Genomic DNA, 12,129 nt, shown 5'->3' on the forward strand with positions numbered 1-12,129 from the left:
ACGCAAACATTTTGCAGGACAAACGTTTTCTTCAAATGGTGTCTAGCATTTGCAAAGAAACTTTCTGAACAAATTGATCAACAAATACATGAGTAGAATGACTGTAATTACCTGGCAGCAGGTAGCTTTCACTCTGAAGGGTGCTGCGGCTCAGAGAAAGAGCAGGTCTTTATAGAAACTGCAGCGCTCCATATGGAGCCAGCATATAGAATCATCTCTTTTGTTACAGTGACAATTGAACCAGCAGCTGAAGCTCGCTGAGTGACAGGATCAAGGACAGTTTCTTGTTGCAAACACAGAGATAGAGCTTCGGGAAATATTTAGATCTGCAACCTCTAACTCAGATTTACATCTGTAAATGTACATAAACATCTCTGAAATGTATGATTTAAATACAGTTTGTACTATCTTCTTAATCTTTGATTGAAAATAGCAAGTGGAAGAAACATAAACCAGGATTTGTGTCCCCATTTGTTTAGCTTTACTACAATTAATATTAAAATATTTGGGTAAAAAAAAGTAAAGTTGATGATTCTGCATTGTAACACTCATTATATATGCAGTGTGTTAGTACTATTTATAATGTTAATTGGCTGAAAAGTTCAGCTTTCTGTCTCTGAACAGCACCAATTTGTGTTTTGAGTTCTACTGCTGAGCATTTCACAGGTGCTAAAGATGGATACTGGTTCGCTTAATAAGCTGAGTGCTCCAGTCATGTTGCTGAGCCTCCTCTTTCCTTGACACTGAATACCCCTTGTCTTATGTTATGTAACTTTCTGTTGGTGCCACCAGTGCTGACAGCGGCAGAACACAAGGACTGCTCGTGTCTAAAAATGTCCTCCCAATACCCCCTCCTGGGTCTCAGATGTGAAAGAAGGAAGGACAAGACGTTGCTGTGACACGGAACAGTGGGGAACATAACTAGCGAGCAAAATCCTCAGGTCTTTCCTTTATGCTCTGAATTCTGACCTGGGAAAAAAAACAAAAAACAACCTCATGCTGCACTCACAAAATCACACCGCAAAATGTTCCACTGCTGCCTCTCATATAGGTTTAAAATATCAATATTCTTCATGCCAGTATTAAAAGCATTTTAAATATGTTAAATAAATATGAGCATGTAGTTGCCCATTATTTCCTTCACCTAAACCAAGAGTCAGAAAAGAGAACATTTTATTAAATATTTGAATTACTACTCCGACAGTAAGCAGGCCATGTGGAAGAATTATGGCACTCATTTTCCCTGGAATGTCAATGTTGCACCTGCTCTCGAGGCAAAGCAACGGCCTCCATTCAGGTGTTCATCAACCTTTTGGGCCATAATCTGCATTTAAATGCAAGAGACTTGGATTTAACCTTAAAACTTTTTGGTGGTAATAGCTAAATCCAGCCCAAAGCCAGCCGCAAGGGTCATAAAACACCACCTTTATTGCACTAACATGTCATAAAGGTAATTGTCTTTCACACACACACACACACACACACACACACACACACACACACACACACACACACACACACACACACACACACACACACACACACACACACACACACACACACACACACACACACACACACACACACACACACACACACAAAGCACACAATGGATCTTGAACACTGCTCTAAAACTTCTTTTCCTCCAGCTGTCACCACAAATGGTCTCAAGTGTGCCACTTCACATTTGCAGAGCCGGTTCAGAGAGAGGAACCTTGAAGAAAACTATTAAATCACACAAAGTGATACAAGGGTGTACAGAAAGGATGTTTTTAGCTGCTGTATTTAGGGTAAGAGCATATAGTCGTTTGCCAGTTTTAGTCTCATGAGTAAGCTTGAAAGAGTAATTGACCCTTTGCTTCTCTAATTTCCCCTTGGTATTAATAAAGTGCTATCTTATCTTAAAGCCGAGGTATGCAGTTTTGTGGAAAAGAAAAAAAAAACAAAAAAACTTCCAGAATTTGAAAATACAGCCCTCTTCCTGACGTTTTCTATCCTGCCTTCTCTTTCCTAAGCCTCACCCACCACACCAGCATGAGCATATGCACGCGCTTCTTACAACACAATGATTGCCTGCCCGCCGGGTGAGCAGCTGCGACTTACAGCTGTGCACCACAGACTTCCCGTAGTGGAGGATGAGGCTGCTGGGGACCAATAGCTGCCTTTTTTGGGGGTCAAAAACAACCCCCCTCCTCCTTAGTCTGGCAGTGGACTAGACTGAACAACTCTTATGTCCCCCACCACCTCCACATAAACGATGCACTCTTGGTGGTCTGTTTGGAGGGCTGACAGACTCGACGTTGAGGTGCAGGTGGATGCCGGTGCAGCGACAACCCATCCCGGCATGCTACTCGGAGCCTTTACCTCCATGCTGTGCGGTGACTTTGTGTGCAGCTTTATATGACAATTGGGGGCAGATTCACCACCGGATATATTCATTATTTTTGAATGAATATCCTTGATTTTCTATAATGGCTGAGACTAAAGCAGGTGTCATTTCTAGCCAATAGTAATAACAGCTGTTGCAAACACATCGGACGAGCTGTAGCAAGCTGATTGTTAAAATGTTGTCTTTCTGTTTTATGCTGGCCCGTTATAAAAAGAGGACCTTGTAAAAAATGCCTTCGATATGAAGTTGATGGATACACGTTGTGCTAAAAACATGATGCTAAAAGCGTCATATTCCAGCAGTGAGTTAGTCCGACATGCAAGAAAGTCCAGCCGAACCCTGTTTAGCCGCCGAGCGTAGGCTCCGTGTTTACATACTTTGACAAGCAAGACAGAAGGTAGACATTTTATTGTTTGTATTTCCATCAGTATGCTTCACTTTAACATTAAAACAGAAAAAAAAAACAAAAAAACTTTTTTTTTGAGTGAATCCCGTGTTGTTGAATCAGGTGCTCGTTTGGATAGCCTCTTGGCGGTAGTTGGTGTAGTGTGGACCAACACAGAGCTGCTAGTTTGACTCCAACCTCTGACCGCATCCGCTGGTGTCCACAAAAGAGGAAAAAGGATGTGCTACTCTGAGCGGAGATATTATTTTTTGAATCATTTTGAATTTTTGAATCCCACGAAGTATGAAATGCTCCTTGGCTTTGAAAGTAGCGCACTTTTTTTGATGGTGAACCAATTAGCTTAACATTTGCAGTTTAAGTGAATAAACCCATTGAAGTATATTTGGTTGTTGAAAGGTTGTATAAAAGACCCCATCGTCCTCCAAACTCTCCGTTATCCCTCTTAATGCAGCCCGTTGCACACTGACACTGATTTCTTTTCTAAATGAACTTAACTGACCGTCAGATTTATGCTGACCATGAACTTCTGTTTTTGTCTTCTAAAAATGTCTTATTTTCATCCGTCCCCTTTCTAGTGATTTTACACAGAAGATGAGACCATTTCAAATATTTAATTTCCAAAAGTTGCTTCTCCGTCAAAAAAAAAAAAAAAAGACCTTCACTACTCTTTTCTTGGACAGTGTCATTTAATGAGAGGCACTTACATAAGACTCGAGCACAATTAGGTGTTTCATGACAACCCTGGGACTAAAATTAATCTCTCAAAACGAAATTGGTCTCAGGACTCAATATGTCACCCACTGGGACGCGACATTTCTATTCATTGACCCTCCGTGAATTAAAGCTCATTTCCTGAAAGTGTAGCTTTGCGGAGGCTCCCGCTGCAGGGATGCAGGCTTTCAACCGTACCAGCTCAGAAAACCTTCCCCTCTTCCCATTTGATTCAAGGATTAGATCTGATTACAGATTTGAGCTGGACTACCTCTGCGACAGCCGTGCAATCTCCTTTTCTCTGAGTCTTCTTGTTAAATTTACATAAAGTTGATGGGATTTTTGGATCAAGATTCCCCTCATTCTCCCGTCTTTCACGAGCACGAGGATGTGTTACAGCACAGTTAAAAAGAAAAACAACTGCAGTCATACAACCGGGAAGTTATTTGTTGATTGATATATTATCATCAACAACCGCTGCTTCAGTGAAATGGTCAATGATTGGCATTGTTAGCTTTTCAAAATCCTTTAAAATGACATTCAGCTATTGTCATTGGCTTGTACCTATCTACAAACAATACACTGGTTCACTCAACACATCTTGTCTCAAATGTCATGTTAATACTGAATAAAAATTACTACTGTTCAACAACAAGACGAAGACATGTTTTTTCTTTTTCGCTTTGGTGGAAGTGTATTGTGTAAGTGTGTATGTAAACATAGTTTTGACAGCAGCTCTCAAATGAAGAGAACCATGTGCCACACAAGCAAAGAAATAATACAACCGAACTCCTTACGCACCCAGAGTCCACATCTACTGAAGGACAGGTCGGCAGCGATAGAAAACAAGTAATACATAGTTTTGTTTTACGTAGTCATGAAAATATCTGTTTTTATACAAAATTAAATACAGTTACAGTATGTTACAACTTTTTTTTTTTTTTTTCTTGCCCATACAGGTGAGCTCAAGCATGACTACAAAGCCTCTGGAGAAAGAAAAAGTACTAGATTTCGGTACTCGTAAGGGGGCTTATACATGTGCAGCATTTGGCAAAAACAACAGACACCCTTCAGCAAAGTAAAAATCACCAGGGTCACCAAAAAGCACAGGAGGGAGTACGTGAGGTAAAAAGGGACGAGTGACGGAGAGGAGAGAGAAGAATGTCACAAGTAAGGAAGGAGGCAGTGAGGCAAGATGTTTTTAAGATGTCCCCGTCCACACTATTATTTTTTTTAATCACTTCAGATGATACTTGGAAAGATCATGTGTCTAGTTTTGTACAGGTTGCGCTCAGAATGTGGGTAGCTCTAATCTGAGTGGAGTCTCCAGTCTGCCTTTTATTAGGGGTATGACGTAATCACGAAGCACGGGCTCCGACTGTTTCCTCTGTGAAGTTATAAGACAGCAGTGACTTCACCACATCTCTCATAAATCCTTCTATCATTCAGTATAACACAACGAGTGCACCACCTGTTGCACGAGTAACACCGTGACCCACCACTGTGGCCACGGATATACAAAAGAGTCGCTTATATTGTACGCCGAGCACATTGTCCACACATTCTTTATTCTTCATGTCCTTAAGTTTGAGAGTTCGGTCTCAGCATTTTTGTGGTCTCAGGGTTTTGGTTGAGGATTTTGGTTCAGGTCTCTCAGCAAAGGGAAACAATCAATAGCGGGAGCACTGCAAGGGTAAGAGCGAGCCCGCGAGCCGCGGGGGCATGATGGAGCGAGGCCCGTCCAGACAATTGGTCATCACACTCCCCGGGACCCTGGCAGCGAGCTCTCTCGCACAGGACGCCCGTGAAGCCGGGGGAGCAGTGGCACCGCTGATGGTGGTGGCACGTGCCGCCGTTCTGACAGCGCAGCATCGCGTTGTCACACACCCGAGCTGAGGAGACGAAAGCAGAAAGGGCAGAGGGGGGTTGAGGAGAGGGGGAGGGCGGGGGAGGGGAAGGGGGGGTCGAGACAGGAAGGCGTGATTAATAGATCACTCAATGATAGGTCGGCACAGAACATCAACAGGCAGGTTCACAGGGCACAAGCTGCCTCTTCCTGTCCTGTCTGCATCGCTCTGTGTCCTTAGAGCACAGCTGACACGTTAGAGAGGGCGAAGCCAAGGACTTCAGAAAGTGTGCAAAAAGGAAGAGCAGACAGCAGGGCACATATTAAATGAACAGTGGAGCACAGCCAGCCGCCTGTGAAGACACTAATACTGAATGACTGTTTATGACAAAAGAACACGGACATTTTATGGATATTTTTAGGCGCACCAAAGGGACTTTGTGGGGAAAATAATCCTGGCAAAACAAAAGAGCAAACAAACCATGGCACTGATGAGGTGAAATTAATGATTAGCGAATCAAAGGTTTGTTGCCACAGTATTGTGAAGCAGCTCCCTGTGTGATGAGAACAGGAGAACAGAGTGAAGAAATGGGATGGATACCTGGCTCCGTCACACCGCCACAACCTTTGATATGCAAATAAGCATTTCCAAGGAATTCACCAATTGCTGTTATTTTCTTCTCTGCGGTTAACCTTACAAACAATACAACACTGCTGTTAGAAAAAAAAGAAGAAAAAAAAAAAAAAGTAATTTCCATGACTGCATTGTTTTAGTGGCCATCAAACATTCCTTCCTTTTTTGAGTAAGATTACGACTACATACGCAGATATTCACGTTTCCAGACAAAAACTCACGACTCAATTATCCCAGGAAGCTTCACTGCTGGCAGAGGTGAAATCCTGGAAGAGGTAATATTTGCCAAGAGATTTCAATGTAATTGGATCTCTCTTCCCGCATAAATAGTAATCACATTTTGGGGTTTTCAGTAATGTGGCTCATGCATCAGAATAAACTCAACAAATAATCATTGCTCATGCCAAAACTGATTAAGAAGGCGTTGGTATTGCATTTAACTTCACGATATTCCCACCCACTTCACAGACACCTCTGCCATTATGTGCTTTAAAATGGAAATTCCACTTGTGGACGCAGGGTTTTATTCTCAGCATGGGATTGTTCAGCAACTTTTTAATGAAGTGCTGTAAATTATGTGCTTTCTTTGTCTACTTTCGGTAATCCTGAGAGATTTGCTGTGATACCCTTGGTGTGTTCAACTATTTTTTTTATATGTATATAGAAATTTCAACAATGATAGCATCATACGAGCAAATACAGCAGCTATTCCAGTCAGTCAAACTCCTTACTTAAAATACAGGTGGTCTTTTAGCTGTGTTGCATGATATATTTCTGCCGGCATGTGGAAATAGTGAATCCGTAGCAAAAACTGTTCAAAATCAGAGACTGACATCAAACCCGGACATTTACCACTCATGGTTCAGATAGATACAAAAAAAAAAAAATTCTGCAACATAAATTCTGAGTCATTACCAGAAATATATAATGATCCTCATAATTAGATAAAAAACAAAACAAAAAAATACAGCCAGATATGCAAATAATGAAGAAGCTGTTAATTAATTTTCATCTTTCTTTAAAAAGACCAAATCAATACTGAACAAAACAAAGAATTATGGTGCCGACAGAAGATGTATTGATATTGAGAATTTTGGACATTTTTGTAATGAGTGGGGCTTTGAAAGAGGCTAGATTAGTATATTATTATTATTATTAGGTGTATTAAGCATCAGACTTTAAAATTCTCTTATTCCCCTTGAAAAAAGCCATGACCAGGATGTACCTGCCCATTATCGTCGCTGATTTATGCAGGATTTTACAAGAAGGCATAATTAGCAACTACTGAAATTAATATATACCTCATATAAAAATCACCGGGGAAAGACACAGAGGTTTGTCAGTCTCTGAACACTCTGCCCCCCCACAGAGGACGGTCTCACTCCTCAGAGGACCGTCTCACTCCGCAAACCGAGCTCCACTGGATGTTCTCCAATTGGTGATGACATTTTTCAAAGAGAACTGATTGGTCAGTAGTCGGTAATTTCGTATGTTTTAATCTGATATCTCCAACATAACCTGCTCCGAACCAGGTAAAATTTGCAGCATAAATTACCATGGTGATCTAGCTATATTAAAAGAGAGCCACCTTCGTGACACTGACAACCCTGGCTTTAGTCTCAACAAACCTCTCTAAGCCACTAATCTCGCTTCGTAGGACACCCCTCTGGTCTAGAAGTATCTGTACTTTAATTTTGCATGCATGAAAATGGACTCCTGAATTATGGAGAGATGCTGCCCTATCCTCAGTGGGTTCAAACATTAATGGCCTTCTGGTGACGCCCGAATCAGCGATGTCTAATCACGTTTTGGTTTTTTTACATTTTAATTTTTCCAGCTAATGAAAACACCTGCTCTGTTTGTTTTGGAAAAGACTTCCATGGGATCAGCTGAGTCTCAAATTGTCAAGTCTAAACATTAACACTGTAGCCTGTGGCCGAAGGATAATCTGTGTCCTCCAGCAGGCCCTCAGGACCATTGTCTTTCTAAAAGCATCTGTAGCCCAATTAGTTTGCTTATGCAGAGGCTTAAGCCTGCGGTGCCTTTGTGGAGCCACATGGTGGGCTATCTGAACAAAATGCAGTGGAAAATAAATCAATTATTTTGTATCACTTAGACACTGGGTATGTGTGAAATAATAAGAGGTCTGTCAGTTGACATGTTGGGTTATCATCTATTATAAATTAAATGAAAATGCCACTTTCTGAATCTGTGTCCTGACGTCACTTCATAAAACAGTTCATATTTGTTCTTCCCCACGAGTACTTTGCTTTGCATTCTTGTGTATGATTCTTCTTTCTTTCTTTCTTTTTTTTGGCACTTTGCGTCCCCATTTGTTTGTTTTCAATAATGACGTCTTTTTTTTTTTTGTCATTTAAACATTCCACCCAGTGTGTCATACATTGATGTCCTTCTAGTTAAACTGTGACACTTCAAACTGGCTATCCACTAGTGTCCGACTGTGAGTATATACACAAGACAAAAAAAGAATTGAAGGGCACAATAAAGGCAAAGAAAAGAAAAAGAAAAGTCAAAGTAAAGTAAAAACAAAAGAACAGAAAACTGAGGTCAGGATATTGTGCTGTCTTTTGAACTTTATACTGTATGGTGGGCAACACAGTGATTTTCTACATGCTGAGTAATTATCAATATAAGACATTTAAACCAATTTTTTAAAATTTAATTTCAATCTAGATTATTATCCTGTATTAAAAAGATAAAAGTGTGCACGACAAGGTGTAAAATCCAACCACAGTGAGGAAGCAGAGCCTAGAGATGTCTGGCCATAGTGACATGTTGTGCGCTGAAACTCAAAGCTGTAAAGAACAGAATCGCTCCTCTAATGTGAACAGAGCGCAACGCCATGCCAGTAATGACCACTGCAGACAATTAAAAACAAGATTTCAGGCATTGTATTTGCTCCGACTTCAATTTTTTTTTTATTTTCTCGCATTGCCATAACTGTTCGTATCGCTTCATCTGGCTCCGCCATCGCTGCTATTGTTAGAACTACATGTAGAAACAAACGGTTGACTTTGCACCTAGCCACTCCCACCAGTCGCTAATTGGTTCGCCGGTCAGAGTGGCTGAGCAGACCTTAATGCAAACAGGGTTTCCAGACTTTACTTACAGTGACGACTGAAGCTATGAGCAATAGGTGGGTGGAGCCAGGCTAGGTGGGAAAAAAAACTAAAACCGGCTTCAGTCTACAAATTTGTCTTTGCTTGTGACATCACTCAGTGTTGGTACTGGCAACACGTGAGGATACAGCAATTCCAGTTGTGGCTAAAGCACCCAAACACTCTCCCTTAGACATATGTGCACATCACACCTCTGTCAGATGTGCGACACTTTAGCAGTATAACTGTTATGAAAGATCCATACCTGCGCCTTGGTGTTGCACGAAGCAACGTGGAGATTCTCCACAGCAACAGCGCAACGGTGACAGGAAGGACAAACAGCTGAATTATATGTCATTCTGGTGTTTGTGTGACTGGAGGCATGATGCAATTGAAAAGTATATATTTGAAATGATATTTTTTCTCCTGCACTGTAACACATTCAGTAACCCACCACTACATTTTTGTGCCAATTGGGACATATTCAATCTGCTATGATACTGAAATTTTGGCTGTAGTCGTCCTTCTTTTGTGTTTTTTTTTTTTCAGAGGATCTGGTAGTCTGTTTATGTACTAAACGTACTCAGGCAGCTCTCTAATCCTCTCATCTCTGTCAACTGTCGATGTCCTCAGATACTCCGTGACCGAAGTCTTTGAGATACAGAAAAATTGCAGCGTGATAACAAGTTGAAAGTCATAAATCAATGTCTTGGATCATAGCTCCTGTCACTCTTTTTTTGTGGAAGATCTAGATCTTACATGGTGGAAGTGAGCTCTATTGAATGGTCAACCTTTTTAAATACAACACTTCATATCATCAGATCTGACATTAATGAATCGAATTTTGTTCATGAAGCCTGGAAGGCAGTATTAACGATCCATTATTTTAAGAAAGAACCTGCAGAGATATCATTTAACATTGCATTTAAAAAAAATATATATAATCAAATCATATTTGTAGTGATACATTTAATATTTTAAAAAAAGGCCCGTATAACTATAGATTCACCAACGCAATTAACTATAACTGGAGACAGTTTTCAGATACAGGATCTGCTAATTATATGCTCTGAGACAGAATACTGTTGCTCCAATTACACTCAATCAATATATTTTACCATGATGTCAGTGTAAGCTGAAACTTGTGTTCAGCCATGCCTCCTGTTATCATATTAACACGAAGGCTGCATCGTTAGTCAATGATTCATGGCTCTGAAGTTCAATATAAACTGTCAGCTGTGGAGTAGCACTTGACAGTGGTGGGGATATAATACCACATCTGAAGAAAGTGTCTGAGTTTCTTTTTAATCAATTATTGCATTTGTTAATGTTCATCAAGTCAGAACTGGAAGATTTTAAAGTTGGCTTTAAAGAACTGCTTTAAATTTTAAAGTTGAAATGAGAAGACTGACACCACCCTCATGTGCCAACAGGATGTTAGCGTAGTGTAGTAAAAGACTGAAGCAGGGGAAAGAAGCTAACCTGGCTTTGTTTTAAGCTAAACATCTACTACTTAATAAGCTTACAGGTTAACATGAGTAATCTTGTTTGTTTAATTGGTTGTGGTTTTACATGGTATAACTATTTGTTGGCAAACAATGGCACACAATAGAATTTCCCGAGAGTTTCCCCTGGGTTCTTCGCTATTTCACAACTTTTATTTGTCAAGTTAGAGCTTGTAATGACCCACAATGTGCTAATTTCTGATTACTAAAATTAAGCAAGGCAGCGAATAAACATTTTACAAAAATGCCTGAACTAAACTCACTAAAAAAAAACCCTGCTTTTTATAGTCCTTTAAAAAGACGTATTCATTATTTAAAACCTCACTAGTTTACTGGAAATGTTCTTCTACACTTCCCGGCAATCTTGATCCTCGTCCAGGTTGAGATTTTAGTAAGGTATAACAATAAAAGCTGAAACATATGGAATGATTGTGTTTAAGCAACAGAAATGAACTAGCTACTGTTCAAGTAAAAACATTTTTGCCTCTCAGTTCCACAACTATGAGGATTTGCCACTTTTTCTCCGGCTTATTTAATTGTAGTCTGTTGGTCAGCTGAACTTAAAGATGTCCCCCAGTTTTTGAGGGGGGCTTTATTATTGTTATGAAATTGTTAATGTCAAACTATCAATTGATTACTATAAAAATATATTATTTACATGAATTGATAATAGGATTAATTCAGTTGCAGCCCCGCATGGTGCATCAGTGCATGCTAAATAAGTTCCTCATAATAATTTCAGAGACACTGCTGTTGCAAAAATAAAATGTCAGCTCTGCACTAAAGGATTTTATTATAAAAACATCTGCTCACGTTGGGTGTTTGGAACAAGTGACGCAGGAGGAGAAAATGCAGTAAACCTGCATGAAAAGCTTTTATGAAATTAGTACCGTATATTACATTAGATTGACTGTGTGATTTGACACTGATGGAGATTACACCAGGGAAGCAGAATTAGTAGTGATTCACTATAGTGCAGTAACCGGCATCTCTTCACTTCCGATCGCAGAAAACATTGAAGCATTTTCGTCGGTGCATCTCACTTGCAGCTTTGTGACTCCAGAAAAGAAAGGGAAACACTCTCCCTTGATTGTGGAAATCCTCAAAGTCGTCTTTTAATTTTTTCTCTCCTGTCTGTGAGAGCAGTGGTGCAGATGTGACTTAACACTCACTACACAGGATATCTGGGCCTGAGGATTAGCTGGAGATAGCTGGAGATCAATCTACATAAACCCCCCTGGAGCCTCTTCTCTCCTTCACTCTCCTTCTCCTCTTTCCTTTTTTTTTTCTTCTTTCCTTCCTTGTGAAAATGGCAGAAAGGGTGCACCCCCAGAGAGCATTCTGGGTAATTAAAAAGAGGGCATGATCAAAGAGGTTAGGAGGCTATGGACTCAGTGGACATGAGGCATGTGGTCCATTCCCTACAGTGTTCTCACAACAAAAGGTCTGCCTTGTAAGGACCAGCGTGTGTGTGTTTGTGTGCATGCAGGATAAAAGCAGCTGGGCTTTGGGAAACCAA

General features: G+C 40.4%; 1 protein-coding gene across 3 annotated transcripts in view; it reads right to left on the minus strand.

Annotated features, from left to right (window-relative positions):
• Nucleotides 1-2,782: 2,782 nt before the first annotated feature.
• Nucleotides 2,783-12,129, minus strand: part of LOC138617426 (netrin-G1-like) — a 64,304-nt gene continuing 54,957 nt past the window's right edge. For all 3 annotated transcript variants that reach the window (XM_069692458.1, XM_069692459.1, XM_069692457.1), the window contains one exon: nt 2,783-5,398. In XM_069692458.1, the coding sequence (XP_069548559.1) occupies nt 5,160-5,398 (239 nt within the window). In that variant the 3' untranslated portion in view covers nt 2,783-5,159. The remainder of the gene's footprint in view (nt 5,399-12,129) is intronic.

This window comes from Brachyistius frenatus, unplaced genomic scaffold, assembly GCF_029030835.1.
Source record: "Brachyistius frenatus isolate BFR_SWC_R1_liver_20210118 unplaced genomic scaffold, ASM2903083v1 Contig_12, whole genome shotgun sequence".
In the NCBI taxonomy this organism is placed as follows: domain Eukaryota; kingdom Metazoa; phylum Chordata; class Actinopteri; family Embiotocidae; genus Brachyistius; species Brachyistius frenatus.